We start from the raw sequence: 20,288 nt of genomic DNA on the forward strand, positions 1-20,288 counted from the left end.
ACACACACGTTGAATTCTATTATGCTGACAAAAACAGTAAAAAAGTTGAGGGTTAGAAATTAAACATCCACCAATCTAGATGCAACCGAATTAAGTTAGATACCCATCAATCATATTTTTTCAATAAGTAAATTGATTTATTTAGTAGTTTAATGTGCAACTCAATATTTATAGAAGTGTTTTCTTAATAGAGTCTTATTTTAGGAGTATTTTTTTAGTTGATCAGTATAAAGAAAAATATTAATTGATCCTCCTTTTATATATTTTAGGAATTCCATATATTTTAAGAGTCTAGTTAATATAATAAAAATAATTACATAATAATTAAAGAAAATGATGAAAAGAAAGTTTTATCGGTCTTCTAATAAAGAACAAAAAATTTAATTTATTTTATAAATGAGGAAAAGTTTAATTCACCTTTATAACGTCTTCACACTCTTAATATATTATAGATATAGATATAAATAGATTATAGATTTTTGTAAACTTTTTATACTTTTAATATATTATAAATTACAGATAAATTATAGATATAAATTATAAATAGACATAATTAAGATATAAATTATAGAGAGATTATAGAAATAGATATATATATATCAGGTAGATAATAAGAAAGAAACCTTAAATTTCTAAATTGGGCCAAAAGGTGGAGATCGCCATGGGAGATGGCAACACGAACGCAAATACAAGTAGAGGCAATTCGAATAGCAACCGCCCAGAGTGGCTGCAACAATATGATTTGATAGGGAAGATTGGGGAAGGGACCTACGGGTTGGTTTTTTTGGCTAAAATAAAAGCTAACCGCAGCAAATCTATTGCTATCAAGAAGTTCAAGCAATCCAAGGACGGCGACGGTGTTTCCCCCACCGCCATTCGCGAAATCATGGTTCCCACTCTCTCTCTCACTTTGTTTGTTATTACTTAATTAATTAATCTTGCATTTTTCGTTATTTCATTAGTTGGAAATTGTAAATTGTCTGATATTGTTTGGTTCTTCATCGGCTCTAGCTTACCTTGCAGTCTCGTTGGATAAATACCAAGCTCTTGTGGGATTCGCATGATGGCTAAATTACTTTAACTTCATGAGGGTTTTTCATTATTTGTTCCCGGAAATTGATGAAAAACAACATTTAATAGCATAGTCTTCCAAGGCATGACACCAAATACTCAAACTTGGCCTCAACTAGCATGTAAACACTCCATCTTTGAGTATGCACATCTAGATAAGATAATCATCCAGGCACTCCACGAGTCACAATGGGGATAAGTTGTGGTTTTTAGTCTCCAGTTAGACCACTCTCAAAGTAAGAGTGCTTACTTGCCTGCTGAGGCAAGTTTGAGTGTTTGTTTATGTATTATGCTATCTTTTTATTGTTACTACGCTCTTTTGATTGTCGGATTAGATTGTAGATGGAGCTGCGTGAAAGTTCAAAGCTGTTTGACATGGAATACTTGCTATTCTTTTTCCCTTCCCTTCTTTTCTTTGGGTAAACTCATTCGTGCTATCGGTGTATACAAGTTTATTTGTCAAACATGGAATTACATTCTTATTAGTCTCTTTTAATGAGCTGGTAAATAAGTAGCTTATTAGGTTGATTGGGTGATGACTTGTCATGTTCCATTTCTCATTATAACTGTTATAATAGTGCTCAATTCATGCTCTTATAACAGAGTTTAGGCTTTAGTTTCTAGCAGAGAAATGTATTTTGTTGTTCTTTGAGACTTTAGTTTCCAGTCATTAACAACGGCAATCTTGATGCAGTTGCTTCGGGAGATATCCCATGAGAATGTTGTAAAGCTTGTCAATGTGCATATCAACCAGACAGATATGTCTCTCTATCTGGCTTTTGACTATGCAGAGCATGACCTCTATGTGAGTATATGTTCTTCTCTTGAGAATACAAAGTACTCCTATACATTTTATTCCAATATGCAGAATATATCAAACTATGTTAGTTGTGTAACTGTAATCTGCAATATATCGCCATCCAAAAGTATTTACATTTCCACCTTATTTCTTTTCTTTAAATTTCTTCATTTCTAAGAAAATAAATGTCTATAGAAGAGTTATAGCATCTCATAAAACCGCAAGGTTATAATTTGAGTCGGCCCGGCTTTTGTATAAAAGGGCAGCCCGGTGCACTAAAGATTTCGCTATCCACAGGTACCGGGGAAGGGCCCCACCACAAGGGCGTATTGTACGCAGCCTTACCTTGCATTTTTGCCGGAGGGTGATTCCAAGGCTTGAACCCGTGACCTCTTGGTCACATGACAACAACTTTAGCAGTTACTCCGTGACTTTTATATACCTTTTTGGACATCCTTATGCAATCAATGTGGGGGTAACTACACAACTCAACACCTGCCTGATGTGTAGCCCGATTTTGGGCTTTACACATAACATTAATGCAATGTTACGAGTGCGGGATCCATGCCAAAAATATTTGTACCGTGTTAAATAGTTTGAGCAGCCAACTTAAAATATTAAGGTGATGGATTCAGTAGTACTAGACTTTTATATAACCCTTTATAAAACCTAACTGGGATGACTATATAACTCGGTAAAAAATAATAGATAATGACAAGGCCTCTTCATTATTAGCAAAACATAAAGAGAAATCCTCTAGCACCCAAGGGTGTGGCCTAGTGGTTCAATGAAGTGGGATTGAGTATCATGAGGTCTCAGGTTCAATTCCCAACAGAGACAAACACTAGGTGTTTCTTCCCATCTGTTCCAGCCTTGATGGACAGAGTTATCTAGTACCTGTTGCTGGTGGGAGGTGGCAGGTATCCCGTGGAATTAGTCGAGCTGTGTAAGCTGGCCCGGACACCATTGTTATCCCCAAAAAATAAAAAAATAAAGAGAAATCCACTAGTCATCGAAACTTTCCAATTCCTTTGCATAAAGCCGGAGACCTGCTTCAGACCTAAACAATTGTCGATGAAACTAACACAAGGAAATCAAAAACTGAAGAAATGAGAAATTAGTGATAGAGTTTAGAAAAAATGATTGGTTAGTAAAGGAAGCATTTAGTCAACCACAAGTTTAAACCTTTACCTAAAAAAAATTAGCATTAATCACAAGAAGAAAAACTAGGGGAGAAGAAATTGAACTCATGCAACAATACTTACTAGAAGTATTCAAGAGAGTTCCAATTGAAGAGGTCAAGGATATTCGCACAAAGGGAGGCTACCTCATGAGAGTTCTTCAAAAAAAAATCCATCAAAAACTAGGTACAACTCTACATTAATTCTATTTATACTATAGGCTAAACAATGGGCTTGGGCCCGAGTCCAAGTACTTTTAATAATAAAAGCCCTAATATAACTAAATGAATTGTGAGGCTAGTGGGGGCGTGTGGGACCACGCTTAAGTTATCCCTAAAACTGTTAGGGGTCGTTTGGTCAGGAAAGAATTATCCAGGATTAGTTATCCTACCATGTTTATGGGATAACTTATCCCATCACTATGGCATAAATGGTATGATAAAAAATCCCAGGACAAGGGAGACAGAGTGGGTGGCAGACCTGCTAGCCTTGATTGGAGACTTCCCCGACACCAACTAGGAAACAAATGCTCTACTGTGGAGACACCATTCTGATGGCCAGTGTTCAGTAAATAGACTGTATAGAAGGGAGCTCATCACAGTTGCAGGGAGAAAATCAGGGCCATGGAATGCAATCTGGAAGAGGGTTGCCCCCACCAAGGTGAAGTGTTTCACTTGGTTGGCAGTCTGGAGAGCTTGTTTGACTCATGAGGTAATGCAGAGAAAAGGGATCAACATAGCTTCTAGATGTTTGCTCTGCAAAGAAGAATTAGAAACCAACAAACACCTATTCCTACACTGTACAGTAACATCACAAGTATGAGCTCTTTTCATCAGCATGGCTAACTTACAATGGATTATGCCAAAACATACAACAGATCTGTTTAGTTGTTGGATAAGAAAAGGAGGTAGTAAGAGTGAAAAGATGGTGGAGGACAGTACTAGCTTGCATGCGGTGGGTTATCTGAAGGAAAGAAATCAAAGAATTTATGAAGGAAAGGAATGCTCAATAGGGAAGATTAAGTGGAAAGTAATTACTACTCTAGGTTTTTGGTGTAAAGAACAAAACATAGATGAGGAGATCCAATTAGTGGACTTCATAGGAGCTCTGTAATTGTCGTTGTGTTCAAGTTTCTGTAAATAACACTTTTGGAGGTGGCCAGCATAGCCCTTAATGCTGAGGAATACAAAGTTACTGGTTTTTAAAAAAAAAAAATAATCCCGGGACAAACTAATACCTCCAACCAAACGTGGGGAAAAAATCCTACATCCTGGGACTATACCTTATACGTCACACCAACGACCCCTAATGGTAGTTACTCTTGGTCAACATTGGATAAACCCGTGACCAACACTGATTAAACTTTGTAACTCTTTATATCAAAGCTTCATTATGTCTTCCGATCTTCTTAATAAGGTAAGCTTGCGGTCATGTTATCGTCATTCTCCCCTCTTAAAAAGACTTGGCCTCAAATCTTGGCCTATAGTCAAAAGAGCCTCATAAGAATAACACAATTGGAATATCTCTCACAAGGGAGATCATTTTAGCTAACACAAATTCAAAACAAACACCCTTCAACCATATTTATTTTTTTCACACACATATACAGTCACGATCCAATTTGCTTAAGCTGCGATGACACCTAGCCCAACCTGCTAGGTGAACCATAGAATAAAAACCTTCGCTGAATACTTATAAGACATTGATGAGTCTAAATGCAAGTAATAATCCGAACTTTAAGGATTGACAATGATCTCTTTATTTAGTAAGTCAATTTAAACTAATCGCTGTAATTTAATTTCTGATGGTAAAACCAAAGAGGAATTAATGTCCAGCTTTTTACCAAAACAACATTTGTCTTAAGTAAGACCCCGTTTGGCCATGAAAATAATAATTTTCCGGAGTTGAAGTTGGAGTTGTTGTTGTGTTTGGCCATGAATATGAATTAGAGTTGTTTTTGAAATTTTGTGAGAGAAAGAGGAGTGAAAAAAGTGAAAACAAGTTTTCACTTTTCCAAAAGCAATTTTCACTAAAGTGAAATAATTCTTATGGCCAAACACTGCTATTTTCACTTTTTTCACTAAAGTGAAATAATTTTCCGGAAAAAAGTGAAAAAATTTTCATGGCCAAAACGTCTACTAAATAAAATGATCCTTGAATTTGATTTTGTTGCATATGTTCAGAGATGTTTGTCTTATTTGTTCTGAATGTCGAGAATGTATAGGTGTTCTGTACATGCCACACATGTCTAGGTTGTTCGTGCGGACTTTTAAGATTAATGAAATGAATGAACTCTTAATTTCATCAGTTAATTTAATTCACAATGGTAAAAAAAGAGCATTAATCTTTTAGACAATTATAATGCTAATTATTTGCTTATCTTTGCCTTCCAGAACATATGGTTGTATCTTTTAGCCCCTAATGTCTTAATTATCTATGTGGGTTACATTTTCATCTAATTCCATTCGTCCATTTGCAACCTTCATTTGGCATTAGGAAATTATCAGACATCATAGAGACAAGGTCAATCAGGCAATCAATCAGTACACTGTCAAGTGTCTGTTATGGCAGCTGCTTAATGGTCTCAGTTATCTTCACAGGCAAGACTCGTTTATTAGATTCCTTTGTCACTTTTATATTTAAATTCTTATACTGCCATTCTTATACTGCCCATTTGCATTTCTTTGTAGTAATTGGATTGTACACCGAGACCTAAAGCCATCAAATATCTTGGTATGGTTCTGCCTGTCCATCCTAATTTCTCTTCTTTTACATTTTTAATACAGTAGCATTGGGCCGTATGACATTTTTGTAATTAAAACATTCTTAATTTTGTATCCTTCACTTCCCTTTACAGGTAATGGGCGAGGGAGAAGAACATGGAGTTGTTAAAATTGCTGATTTTGGCCTTGCAAGAATTTATCAAGCTCCATTGAAATCACTAGCTGAGAATGGGGTAAGACGTCGACACCTGCTATTGCAACTATAGCTTTTCCATCGTTCTTTTTGGTTTGGCTTGTGCTGTGGATGGTGCCTCTGCTTCCCTTTCCCAGCAGAGTAGTTACACCTTATATATAAAAGCTTAATCTATTTTCTGTCAACTGACACCCAAAGGTGTAGTTTAGCGGTCAATAGAGCTGGAATGGACCATGGAAGACCAAAATTCAAATCTAAGCAAAAAAAAGAGACACATTTGGTGGTTCCCAATTGTATAAGCCTTGATAGAAAGGTGGTGCTGGTGAAAAGTAACCAGTTATCCGGTACTTGTGCTGGTGGGAGGTAGCACATATTTGGTGGCTTAGTCGAGGTGTGTTTGGCCTGGTTACTATAGTTATCCAGAAAAAGCTACTCCATATCAACTGTTATTATCCTTCCTCTTGTCTCCTTGCCTCTTATATTTCTCTCTTCAAAAGGTTTTGCAATTTACGGTTTTCAATCCTTCAAAGAGCTTTACTGTTGCTGGTGCACCACTTCGCTCTGGGGCAGCTTGATAGAGCAAGAAGTCTCTATTTTCAATAGTATTTATTCTGCAGTTCTTTTGGTGCTATTTGGATTTCAAAATGCTTCGTTTATTGTTTTGGTTTTAGAAGTTACTAATATTTTTTTTTGGTTTTCAAAAAGTAATTGCGAATATTTGTGTAAGAAAATAAGAAAAGAAAGAGAGAAATGAGCAGAATGCAGCCTATTTATTCCCTCAAGATATTGGGTTTTAAATAGTGAACGTTCAAGTGCTAAAAAAGGAAAGGAAATATTATGACTACTTGATTACAAGAAAGAATCAATCCATTTAATTCCAAGTAATCCTAATTGGTACACTATATCATCGTGTGTTTATGAAAAATATCACTAAAGCCCAAATATGTTAATGTTTGAAAGAGATTAAACCTAGCAAATATCCGAATGGAATTTCATTTCCCCCTTCTCTTCTCCCCTCCCCCCAAACAAAGCGCCAAAGAGAAACTTAAGTAATTTCAGAAACAGCCCAGCATTTGGTGAACAACCAATAGACATACCTGATTTGCCTTTTTGGTTCTTGTTGAAACCAATGACCAAGTTTTTTTGTAACATCCTGCTTAGGTTTTTGAAACCAAAACAAGTTGGTCTCAAAATGAAACAGATAAATGCCATTTTGGTATGTTTATGGCCGCCCCACTTATCAATAACCTATCATTTATTACTGGTCCTTGGATGATGGAGCCTAAAATATGATTGTTGAAAGTTCAGTTTTTTTTTTTTTTTTTTGATTAAGTAATAATTTATTTATGCTGTGGGAAAACCCTGCTATACAAGTCCCATATGAAACAGTAGAGGATTGATGTCGATTAAAATAGGAAAGAAAAGAATTAAAGATAACAAGATAAGACCCTATTGGAATCAAAAAATAGAACATTCATGGAAGAGCAAATGCCCTAATTAAACTGCAATTAGAACCAAACCTTATTTGGAAACCCTCAAGTTGGTTGTCATCCCCTTGAAAACCCACTTGAATGATCCGATGAACCCATTTTTTTGTTAATGCTGATGATGAGATGGATTACTAAATAAAATGGGCAGGGATCGAACTGAGAATAATTTGAAGAGTTTGAGAATGAGTAAAATAGATCTGACCAGCACAACACTACTTCTGATTGTCACAATTTTTGTGGTGTTAATTCTTTTGTTCGTAACAAACTCAACAGTCCTGGATTTTGATATGAATTGCTTTTCTGATTGAGCTGCAGAAGTGCAAGTTAAATACAAGAAAGATGATTCCGTATTCTTTTCCTCCTCTTTAGGTGTATGTTTGACTTTCTTTGTTGGACATCACTGCTTTGTAGTGACTGAAAATTTGTACATCGAGTAATGACAGGTTGTAGTCACTATCTGGTATCGTGCGCCAGAGTTACTCCTTGGAGCAAAACACTACACAAGTGCAGTTGGTACGACCCTTTTTGGAGTTTTTGAACTTCAATTATTGCTGTTCTAAATAAGCAAACAATCCTACTCTTTTTTTTCAACTAAGAGGAGAAAATGTGTTTATGTAGATATGTGGGCCGTTGGCTGTATATTTGCTGAGCTTCTTACTCTAAAGCCACTATTTCAAGGGCAAGAAGTGAAAGGCACACCAAACCCGTTCCAGGTTAATATTTTTATACTCTCCAACTGCGTGGTTTACTTTTCCTTTTGAATGTTCAATAGTGTTGCTTTTGATCCTTTTTACTGTGTTAACTTTTTGTTTGAATAATCTAATACGCAATTCTCGTTGTGTAGCTTGACCAACTGGACAAGATATTTAAGGTCCTTGGTGAGGATGATTTTTGTATATTCTCTTCGTTCCTTTTACTTTGGTTTGAACACTGCACTTAAGTTCATATTATGTCAGGTCATCCCACACCAGAAAAATGGCCAACACTGGTAAACCTTCCGCACTGGCAATCTGATGTGCAACGTATTCAAGGACATAAGTAGTAGGTTCATTCATACTAATTTTAGTATTAAAACTTTCTTTTAGCGGTAAATTGAATTCTCTTGCTATCCTTGCAACCGGAGTTGTCATCTAAAATTTTATTGTTTTCTTTGCAGTGATAATCTTACACTTTATAGTGTTTTGCACCTGCCTCCCAAAAGTCCTGCATACGACCTCCTTTCTAAGATGCTTGAGTATGTGTTCATTTCTTAGTTAATACAACATTGAATTTCTTATGTGTTCAATATGATATACGCTGCTAGATGATGGAATGCATGCTAAATGTCAAGGGGGTGCTAATCCTTGTTAGAGGTGGCACACTTCCACATAATGACACAATATAGTTACCTATGTAATCATAATGACTAGAATGAGAACGATATAAGTGAAAATGAGTAAATCTGATTCAGTATTTTGACTTTTGTCTCTTAGAGGAAGCTTCTCCCCTCTCTATAGAAAAATACGGCAAGATTCAATCAAAGAAACATATAGAGACATCCAGTGCCGCCTACACTATGTATGAAGGTGATTTTGGCATAGACTAGCCAATCTTGAATTATGTTTTCAGTGGCAAAGCATGACTTTATTCAAAACAGAAGTAGAGTTCAAACAAGTAGGATTCAGTTGTAGAGAGTTGTCCCCGTTGTCAAGAAAATAAAGACCTCCATATTCTCTAGCACTGCCATTCGTCTTCCCCGAGACCTTTTTCTGAAATTCACACAAATCAGAGTCAAAAATAGCACGACAATTAAGAGAACAGATTAATTTACTGACAGAAACCAGATTACAAGACAGTTTTGGAACATGAAGAATATCATGAAGTGTGAGGGATGGTGATAGTTTAGCAATTCCTTTTCCAGCAATTGCGGAGAAGGAACCATCAGCTATCTTGATTTTATTATTCCCTGCACAAGTAGTATAAGTAGAGAAAGCACAAGAACTTCTAGTCATGCGATCAGTAACTCCTGAATCTATGATCCAAGAATCATTTTGGTTGGAGTTGGCACTAAGAAAAGCAGATGGTACGATACCTGTTTCAGCAAAAGAACAAGAAAGAATAGAAGGATTTGGTGCATTTGCACAGAACTGGGGAGATTGAAGGAGTTTGTGCAGAATCTCTAGTTGTTCCCTTGTAAATGGAGACGAATCTAGGGGAGGTTGCTGCTCCTGCTCAAAATGAGTTGTTTGGAGGGCTTGGCCATGTTGATATTGGAAGCCACGATTATCAACTCCCTTCTGCTTCCAGTTCGGTGGTTTCCATGAATCTTCCAACATGTTTCACGGGTGTGCCAGTGTCTTTTGCATTGATCACACCATGACCTTTTCTTTCTGTTGTCTTCATTTTTCACTGTCACAAGAGCTGAAGAGTCTATTGCAGGTTTTAGTTCAACATTTAAATCAGGTTTTAACATAACTTTCCTCCTAGTTTCTTCTCTCCTAACTTCAGAAAAGGTTTCACGAAGTGAGGGCAAATGATTTTTTCCTAGGATTCGTGACCTAACCTCATCAAACTCCTGATTTAATCCTGCTAAAAAAAGGTAAACTCTCTCATTTTCTTCCCTTTTTTTGCATTCGCACTATCCACAGAACACTCCCTTTCATCATTATAACACCGGTCTAACTCTTGCCACAAAGACACCATTTTGTTATAATAAGCAGGGTGCCATAGTTTAATTTTCAACTCAAATATTTGAGAAGCATTTTCTACATCAGAATGTCTCCCTAACGGCTTCCCGCACATAATGTCTCCCTAACGGCTTCCCACATATCCTTAGTAGTAGGTAGAAAAAAGATAAGGTTTACCTATGAGTGGTTCCATGAAATTTATTAACCAGGCAATCAAGAGTGAATTCTCTGATCTCCAGGGGTGTTCATCTTTGGGTTTCCGACTTTCAGCTTTTTCGTCTCTCCGGTCAGATGTCCCAACTTTCCACGACCATCAATTGCAAGCTTTACGAACTGTGCCCATTCCAGGTAGTTCTTCTCGTTTAATCGATGGGAAGTTAACTGGAAGGACATGTGAGAAACATTGCCTTCTTGAGTCATCATATTTTTTGTAGGTTCTTCTGGAGAAGAATTTTTGTCTTCTTTTGATATTCCAGAAAGATGGTCGGTCTTCTCGGAAAGCTGTTTTTTCCATGTGATACTAGGGGAAAACGTCCCGCTCTGATACCATGAAAGTTAAGATATTGCAAAAGTATATTTTTTATTTATAGAATTGTACAGTATTTATAAGAGAAAAGTAAGATCATAATGAACTAATCAATCCCTAATTCTTGGGAGATTCTTGAATCAAGGGATTTCCCCTAATCTCTTTCCTAAAATAAAAAATAATGTATTTTCCTAAGATACATGCTATCCCATATTTACAGGAGATGATTACAGTCAATTTGTTAGCTGATTTGTGGAGCAGATTTGATTGAAATTTGCCAGTTATTGTGGAGCAGATTCTGCCTTAATATGCCATCTCATTCGACATTGAAGATGTGTGACTTCCATATTTATACTTGTGTTCCTGGCCATCTCAAAACGTCTAAGCCACAAATTGGAATTTGTGATCTTAATCATGTTATTCAGCTCTTCCATACAAGAAAGAAGATTGAGGATCTCCTTGTCTTAACCCTCTCTGAGCTGGAAAGAATCTCTCAGGGGATCCATTGATTAGTACTGAAAATCGCACAGTTGATATACAAAACTTCATCCATTTTCCTCCAAATCCCATACATGCCAATACTTTCAACAAAAATTTTCAATTGACATGATTATATGCCTTTTCAATGTCTAATTTGTATAAAAAACCTGGCTTCTCTTGTTTAATTCTAGAATCCACAGCTTCATTTGCAATCAAGACAACATCCATTATTTGCCTACCTCTGATAAAAGCCATTTGATTAGAGTCCACCTACTTGTCAACCACCTTCTTCATTCTTTCATTTAGAACTTTTGAGATCAGCTTATATACACTGCCTATCAAGCTTATAGGCTTAAAATCTCTCAGTTCCTTTTCCCATGTCTTTTTAGGAATTAAAGCTATATAGTAGCATTATAGCTTTTCTCAAAAATCCCTGAGTGTGGAAAGTTTCTATGATGTCATGCTTAAGTATTTCCCAACATTTGATAAAGAAACCCATTGTGTAGCCACTTGGGCCAGGGGCTTTATCCATGGAACACATCTCAAGCAGGTAAGCACCTCATGTTCTTCAAAGTCACCCTGCAAGAATTCTCTCTCTTCTTTAGTAATGGTAGAGCAATTGAAAGCTTGCTGTGGCAGGTCTCCATTCAACAGTTTCAGAATAGACATTTTGATGGAATTTGATGATCTCCCTTTTAATTTCTTCAGTGGAGCCTCCACTGATTCATCTTGTATCACTACATGAATGATTGCTTCTCTTATGTGCATTGGCCACTTTTATGGAAAAAACTAGTGTTTCTGTCACCTTCTTTGAGCCAAAAAGCTCTACATCTTTGTCTCCATACTATTTCTTCATTTTTGATGTGTTCATCATACTCCATTAGAAGGTCAGCCTTCTGAATTGCTTCCTCGTTTGATAACAGGCTATTATGTTGGACAACATCTATTGTAGCAAGTTGATTCAAAATTTGAGTCTTTTGGAAACCCAAGTTCCCTTGCTTGCTTCTGCTCTATTCTTTTAGCTTGCCTTCAAGTGCTTTGATCTTGCAAGCTAGAATATAATTAGGCTTGCCTGCAAACTCAAAAGAAGTCCACCATTCTCTTATTCTGTCCACAAAACCTTCGGTATTCAACCACCAATTCTCAAATTTAAAGTAGGATGCACTTCCAGATACCACATTGTAATGATAGAGAGATATGATCAGATTCAAGTCTTTGTAGATGAAGCTGCCTGATATTATTGAATTTATCATCCCCCTCATCTGAGAAAAGTATTCTGTCAATTCTTGAAGCAATCATATGATTATCTCCCTTGAACCAGGTGAACATGCCCCCTTCCAGTTGAGGATCTATCAATGTCATATCCTCTATGAAATTTGAGAAGTCTACCACAGCTGGAGATCTCCTTCTACCGTTCATCTTTTCAGAAGGAAATCTTGTGGTGTTGAAATCCCCACAAACGGCCCAAGGGCCCATCCAGCCCCTAACTGGTCCGATCTCTTCCCAAACATTTTCCCTTTGGTGCATATGCCTTTGTTATGTGGCACTCAAAATCCTGAAACAGTGCCTCAAACTTGCAGGTTAAGGTATATGTACCAATTTGAAGAGAAGTCCCTCTCCAAATTCTGCTATCCCATAACATCAATATACCCCCTCTAGTGCCACTAGCTTCTAACCATTCAAATCTCACCCATCTCCCTCCCCAACTCTCCCTAATGCACTCCCGTACATCCCCTTCTAATTTCGTTTCCTGAAGACAAATAATATTAACATTCTATTTGTGAGTTGGGCTCTTTACAACTCTTCTTTTATCCTTATTGTTATAAGCCCCTTGGCATTCCATGAAACCAAATTGATCTTCATTATAAACAATTTCCACCCTTTCCCCTGTTCCTCTTCCCGTCATTCTTGAACTTGACATTGAAAGTAGTTAAACCCTTAAGTTCTTATGCTCCTTGAATCTAGGTCTCTTGATAGAAACCTCAGCTTCCATTCTCCTAGCCTGCCTGGAACTGGCAATTTACTTGAGTAGTTCCAAAGTTTCTTCCTCATGTCCTTGAAAATCTACCCGAACATTTTCCAGAGTTTAATTTCAAATTCTGATGCATCCAAATTGTTGCATCCGTCTCTTTGTCTAGCAACAAATTTTGATGTTGTTGAATAGGTTCGACATCTTCCATTACCCATTCCTCAGTTTCTTCCGCTTCTTGGATTGCCATTAAAATGTGTTGCTCTTTCATTGTTTGCTCCCCCTCCCTTATAGCATCACCCATCATAGTTATAGCCATGGTGTTTGTATCTCTTGAAACTTGGATGTATGCCTCTGTTTCCCCCTTCCCCAAGTTCGAGATCTGTGCTTGGGTCGACCCCTCTATTTCTGTTGCTGCTGATGGAGAAGATATTGAGATTTTCGTTTGCTGTGCTTGTTCTTCTAGCAGTGGATCAAAATTTTCGCCCAGATGTTATTTTAAGTCATTAAAAATGACTTGGGCAGCTCTGTCAAGCCCAATTTTTTTAAAGTTGAAATGGCTTGCTAGACTGGCCAAAATTTTGATTTAAAACCCTTGGGTCCACCAGCTCCCGTGCATGTGCACCAAAATCAGATATTGAAATATTGACAGCTGTTCTCACTTGGCTCTTTATTTAGCAGCACATGGTACAACCCTGTTTTCGGGACCTTCCTCTGACGAAAAACACATCTTTATCTTTCGGTCTGTTGAGAGCTTTGGACCAGACGTCTCTTTGTCAAAGCCTAACAGCTGCGATGATTCCAATGATTCCGGCGACATTGGTTCAAATTTGGACATCTCTTTCAACCCAAATAGGGATATAGAATTTAAATCCATCTCTCTATTGTCACCTCGAGGGATGGCCTTGGCTCAGCGGTAAGCTTGCTTACCGTGGTGTGCCAGGGTCGGGGGTTCGAAACGCCCCTCCAGCGAAGCTGGGGTGAGGGCACGTAGGTCAGGCCCGGAGTGGTCCCCCCCTCCCCGACACCTACGGAGTAGGTATGAACCGGGTCGTCCCCCCTCTCTATTGTCACCTCACTGGGACAACTCCAGCCAGCTCCTGCGATTTGGATTCTTGCCCACTTATGGTGGGTTTTAAGCTCTGTTTCCTCTTCAGTGGAAACCTATCCTCCATAAAGATTCCCTACCTCTGAGAAATCTTCTTCGACCATAGATGAAGTGGAATGCCCACAGCCCTAATCCAAGTGGTGATGAGGGGCATTAAAATTCTAAACCTAGTCCAGAACCTTCATGAATCAAAAATCAATTTTGCTACTTATAGAAAGAGAGTCAATTTGAATTTTGCTACTAGTTGTCAAGTTTATCTTTTACATAATTCTAGAATACTTAGCTATTAAGAAAATGAGTTGTGTATGAGTTGTGTATGAGTTGTACAAAGGGTTTTGAAGTCTATAAATAGAGGCAATGACCTCTAGCTATGTAGTTTTTAGTTCAACTCTTCTATTAATGAAACTTTGTATTTTCTTTTAAGATCTTAGATTAGATCTTGTATTTTAAGGGCTTTGGATTAAGCTCTTGTTATCCGTGGATTCAGATTGTCTTTAAAGCGTTATCTTACAACACGTTGAAGTTGTTCCTTCAACAAATTGTGTGGATTACTTTATTTAGCACATTAGAGAGTTCCTCTAAACATTGTGCTATATCAGTTTGGTATCAGAGCAATGGAGGATCTTACAACGAGGGTGAATAACCTAGAAGAAAGATTGGATCAACAAATCGCTACTCTTTGTGAAGAACTCACTAGGAGGTTTGAACACATCGAGCTCAATATGTGGAAGAGGAAGATATGTACAACCAAGAAAAGGTCATGTAAATGGTGGAGATATGTACAAGATTAAGGCTGAAATCCTAACTTTCAATGGTAATGTAAACATTGAAGGGTTTCTTGATTGGATCTATGAGATGGAGACATTCTTTGAGATTATGAACATCCCTCCAGAATGCCGAGTACCATTGGTGGCATATAAATTGAAAGGAGGTGCTGAAGCTTGGTGGAATTGTCATCAAGAAGAGCTTCGTTTGAGGGTGAAAATCATGTAAGATATTGGCCACAAATGAAAGCACTTCTAAGGGCTAGGTTCTTGCCTGCGGATTATAACTCTTGTGTTGGAGTCCTACATCGGTGGGTTAAAGGGTCCTTGGTCTCCTTATATGGTCTTGGGCAATCCTCCCCTCATGAGCTAGCTTTTGAGGTTGAGTTAGGCCCAAGGTCCATTTCTTTTATCATCTTGTACCTACAGTTCTATAACTGTGTTCAAGGTAATAAATCTGTTTCTGATTATACAAAGGAGTTCTTAAGACTACAAGTCAGATGCTATCTTTCTGAAAATGAAGACCAACAACTCGCAAGGTATATCAATGGTCTCAATGCTTCTATCCAAGAATGTCTTGGCACAACAAATTTGGTCAATAGATCAAGCTCAAACTCTTGCCTTGAAAGCTGAGAGATATATAAAGACCAAGAGGTCTTATAAAGCCGTGTCTTATTCTCGCCCAGAAAGTATATCAAAAAGTTCTCCACGCCAAGAGGAAGGGAAGTTTATTCCATCTAAAGCAAAGAAAGATGAAAAGGCACCATCTTCTAGCAAAAATAATGATAAGCAACCATCTAAGACAATCAAGTGTTACAAGTGCTGCGAAGAGGGACATATATCAAGCAACTGTCCGAGGGAAGTTTGTTAATGCCACTCGTTGTGATAAAAGTGATGAAGAGGTGGACAACTATGAAAGTGAATGTGAACCCGAACTATGTGAAGAAGAGGGAGAAGAAATAGTATGTGTGGTCAAACGCTTTCTATGCTCAACCATGCAACCTGAAGAGACAACGAAAGAGGATATTCGAAAGCAAATGCACTGTGAATGGAAAAGTATGCAAGTTGGTAATGATAGTTGTAGCTGTGAGAATTTAGTTTATGAAAACATGGTTAAACACTTAAATCTTGAGACACATGATCACCCGAATCCATGTACTATCGGATGGCTCAAGAAAGGAGTGAGTGAAGATCAGGATCACCAAACAATGTTGGTTACCACTTTCTTTGGGTATGTACTATCAATCAAATGTTCTATGTGATGTGGTTGATATGGATGCATGTCATGTTCTTCTTGGAAGACCCTGGCAATATGATGTGAACACCACACATAAAGGAAGAGAGTTGGTATTCTTTCATTTGGAACAAACAAAAAATCATTATACTTCCAAACAAGACTACTAATAATGCCTCTGAAGTAGAGGAGAAGAGTATGTTAATCATCACTCAAAATCCAAAAGAATTTTCTCAAGACTTGAAGAAATCAAAATTATGTGCCGCATTAGTCGTCAAAGGAGATGAGGAACCAACAAAAGAAATTCCAGTGGAGATGCAAAGTCTGTTAACTGAATACCAAAGCATACTTGGAGAGCCTCAACATCTACCTCCTATGAGGGATATTCAACATCTAATAGATTTTGTTCCAGGTGCTAGTCTTCCCAACCTACCACACTATAGGATGAGCCCAAAAGAGCATGCAATTCTAAGGGAGAAAGTAGAAGAGTTATTGCGTAACGGACATGTTAGAGAAAGCATATGTACCAGCACTACTCACGCCAAAGAAAGATGGATCGTGGCGGATGTGCGTAGATAGCAGGGCTATCAATAAATCACTACAAGGTGCAGATTTCCTATCCCAGGAATGGATGATATATGGATGACATGCTTGACCAACTCAGTGGAGCAAAGGTGTTTTCGAAGCTTGATCTAAGAAGCGGATATCACCAACTACGAATTAGACCCGGTGATGAATGGAAGACTGCATTCAAGACAAAAATGGGGTTGTATAAATGGCTAGTTATGCCATTTGGACTTTCTAATGTTCCTAGTACTTTCATGCGCCTAATGAATCGGGTTCTTCGTCCATTCTTGTCACAGTTTGTAGTTGTTTATTTTGACGACATATTGATCTATAGCAAAAATATGGAGGAACATTTTGAACATGTCAAAAAGGTGATGGATGTATTGAAGGAGAATGAGCTCTATGTTAACTTGAAGAAGTATGTATTCCTTGAAACAAAACTAGTTTTCTTAGGCTTTATTATCTCAATTGAGGGGATTCAAGTTGATGAGTCTAAAATAAATGCAATAAAGGGATCTCAACTCCAAAAACTATCTCTGAAGTGAGGAGCTTCCATGGTTTAGCCACTTTCTATAGAAGATTTGTGAAGTACTTTAGTACTATCATGGCACTAATCACTGAATGTTTAAAGAAAGGGAAGTTCAAATGGGATGAAAAAGCTGAAGCTAGTTTCATAGAGATTAAGGAAAAGCTGTCACAAGCTCCTGTATTAGTGTTACCAAATTTCAACAAGACCTTTGAGTTGGAATGTGATGCTAGTGGAGTAGGCATTGGGCTGTTTTATCATAAGAAATGAAACCTGTTGCTTTCTTCAGTGAGAAACTAAGTGAAGCAAGACAAAAGTGGAGTACTTACCAGCAAGAGCTATTCTGTTTATAGAGCATTGAAGACATGGGAGGTCTATTTAATGCCTAAAGAGTTCATTGTCTACACTGATCATCAATCTTTGAAACATTTTAGAAGTCAAAAGCATGTGGATCTCATGTTAGCAAGATGGGCAGCATACCTGGAGAGATTCAATTATCTTATCGTTCACAAGTCCGGAGTAACTAATCGAGTAGCAGATGCTTTAAGCCGCGTGCAAGTCTCATGGTTTCTTGTGAAGCTGAGTTACCAGGAGTAGACCAAATAAAAGAACTATATGAAAATGATGAAGACTTTGGGCGTATCTAGGTGAAACAAACGAAAGGTTTACCATTAGAAGAAAATTTTGTGGTACAAGATAGATATCTCTGTAATGGAAACTGCTTATGTATTCCAGAGGTTCTCTACGAGACAAGTTGAGTCGAGAGATGCATTCATGTAATCTTAGTGGCCATGTTGGGCGTGATAAAACTATTGCTAATTTGGAAACACGCTACTATTGGCTACGACTTAAAAGAGATGCCGACAAATTTGTGCAAAGGTGTCCCGTTTGCCAAACATACAAAGGTCAGGTTCAAAACACCGTACACTATATGCCATTACCCGTTCCAAGTGCACCTTGGGAAGACCTATCAATGGATTTTGTACTTGGCTTACCAAGGACAAGGCGAGGACATGATGCTGTTTATGTGATAGTAGACAGATTTTCTAAAAGGACTCATTTTATGCTTTGCCGTAAGACAACGGATGCCCATCATGTAACTAATCTTGTAGTCAGACTACATGGTGTTTCAAGATCAATTATTTCAGATCGAGATAGCAAATTTCTGGTTGCATTTTGGCTTACTTTATGGAAACAATTCAACACAGAATTGAAGTTTTCAACCACTGCCCATCCACAAACAGATGGTCAAACAGAAGTGGTGAATAAATTTCTAGGAAATTTAATTCGATGCATCTAGCTTTATCCCTTGCGGAGTTTGCCTATAATAATTCTAAGCATAGGTCTACGGGTCGTAGCCCTTTCTCTCTTGTGTACACTTCCCTTGTGTACACTAGAGTTCCAAGACATGTGGTTGATTTAGTGAAGCTACCAACAAGGGAGAATTCAAGATCAGCTATGACCTTTGGTGACAACTATTCGGAATTATTTAAAGAGGTTCAAGATGTATTAGAAGCATCAAACAAGAAATACAAGCAGTTGGCAGGTAAGAGTAGGAGGCTAATGTCATTCCAAGTTGGTGACCTAGTAATGGTATACCTAGAAAGGAGAGATTACCTACTGGTGTTCACGGAAAGTTAAGGCAAAAGAAATATGGCCCAGACACTATTCTAAAGAAGATCAACGACAATGCCTACGTGGTAGATTTGCCAAGTGAGATGAATATTTCAAATACTTTTAATGTGGCTGACCGATCACTCTATCATCCAGAGCAAATACTTTACGAAGAAAACTCGAGGTCGAGTTTCAAAGAAGTAGAGGAGAATGATGAGGAACATTAAAATTCTAAACCTAGTCCAGAACCTTCATGAATCAAAAATCAATTTTGCTACTTATAGAAAGAGAAAGTCAATTTGAATTTTGCTACTAGTTGTCAAGTTTATCTTTTACATAATTCTAGCATACTTGGCTATTAAGAAAATGAGTTGTCAACTATGAGTTGTCAATGAGTTGTCAACTATGAGTTGTCAATGAGTTGTGTATGAGTTGTACAAAGGCTTTTGAAGCCTATAAATAGAGGCAATGACCTCTAGCTATGTAGTTTTTAGTTCAACTCTTCTATTAATGAAACTTTGTGTTTTCTTTTAAGATCTTAGATTAGATCTTGTATTTTAAGGGCTTTGGATTAAGCTCTTGTTATCCGTGAATTCGGATTGTCCTTAAAGCGTTATCTTACAACACGTTGAAGTTGTTCCTTCAACAAATTGTGTGGTTTACTTTATTTAGCACATTAGAGAGTTCCTCTAAACATTGTGCTATATCAAGTGGTATCATTGTTTTGAGAGATTGGGGAACAACCCACTGTCGGATTCCACCACTCGAGTCGCACCTTTCCTTTTTTCCATTTCCACTCCTTTTTTAATGTCTGCTCGCTCTTGTTATCCGTGAATTCGGATTGTCCTTAAAGCGTTATCTAACAAATTGTGTGGTTTACTTTATTTAGCACATTAGAGAGTTTCTCTAAACATTGTGCTATATCAAGTGGTATCATTGTTTTGAGAGATTGGGGAACAACCCACTGTCGGATTCCACCACTCGAGTCGCACCTTTCCTCTTTTCCATTTCCACTCCTTTTTTAATGTCTGCTCTGCCATATATCTGTTCGGGAACTTAAAGAGAAACATATTTCTTGCCATTTCATAAATGTTGACTCCGAAAACCGCCTTCCATGTAAGAGTGTACCAACTTCTAACATCCGCTGGTGTAACTTTCTCTGTTATCTCCTGCCTGAAATGTCCCAACTATGCGTCTATTGAGCAAGCCATTATTAGCCTTTCGGAGGAATGTTGGGTGGGACAGGATCCTCTTAAAGTCCGGTTTCCTATCTTGTTCAGCTTGAGCTTGCAGAAGGCGGCCACAGTGAAAGAGATGAGGGATAATCAGGCCGTGAACTTCAGGATTAGGATACCGACCTTTAAATGACCGGGAGGT

The 20,288-nt window shown here is 37.7% G+C and overlaps 1 protein-coding gene and 1 long non-coding RNA gene across 10 annotated transcripts in view; one reads left to right on the top strand and one right to left on the bottom strand.

Moving 5' to 3' along the window:
* Window positions 1–567: 567 nt before the first annotated feature.
* LOC107867865 (cyclin-dependent kinase E-1) overlaps window positions 568–20,288 on the top strand; it is an 87,383-nt gene continuing 67,662 nt past the window's right edge. For 4 of the 9 annotated variants that reach the window (XR_001673393.2, XM_016714324.2, XM_016714321.2 and 1 more), the window contains exons 1-10: window positions 614–889; window positions 1,766–1,876; window positions 5,548–5,651; window positions 5,742–5,784; window positions 5,909–6,007; window positions 7,901–7,970; window positions 8,076–8,170; window positions 8,302–8,335; window positions 8,414–8,498; window positions 8,614–8,691. Coding sequence is in view for 8 of the 9 variants with exons in the window: in XM_016714324.2 (XP_016569810.1) it covers window positions 662–889; window positions 1,766–1,876; window positions 5,548–5,651; window positions 5,742–5,784; window positions 5,909–6,007; window positions 7,901–7,970; window positions 8,076–8,170; window positions 8,302–8,335; window positions 8,414–8,498; window positions 8,614–8,691 (947 nt within the window). In the remaining variant the exon portion in view is untranslated. Of the gene's footprint in view, window positions 890–1,765; window positions 1,877–5,547; window positions 5,652–5,741; window positions 5,785–5,908; window positions 6,008–7,900; window positions 7,971–8,075; window positions 8,171–8,301; window positions 8,336–8,413; window positions 8,499–8,613; window positions 8,692–20,288 lie in introns of all 9 variants that reach the window. The other 5 variants (XM_047411795.1, XM_047411794.1, XM_016714326.2 and 2 more) reach the window with 3 other exon arrangements.
* On the bottom strand, window positions 19,457–19,995 carry LOC107867866. The gene is made up of 2 exons (XR_001673395.2): window positions 19,904–19,995; window positions 19,457–19,686 (listed from the first exon to the last, which is right to left on the bottom strand). It is a non-coding gene; the product is annotated as an uncharacterized LOC107867866 (long non-coding RNA).

Source organism: Capsicum annuum, chromosome 4 (genome assembly GCF_002878395.1).
Source record: "Capsicum annuum cultivar UCD-10X-F1 chromosome 4, UCD10Xv1.1, whole genome shotgun sequence".
In the NCBI taxonomy this organism is placed as follows: Eukaryota; Viridiplantae; Streptophyta; class Magnoliopsida; order Solanales; family Solanaceae; genus Capsicum; species Capsicum annuum.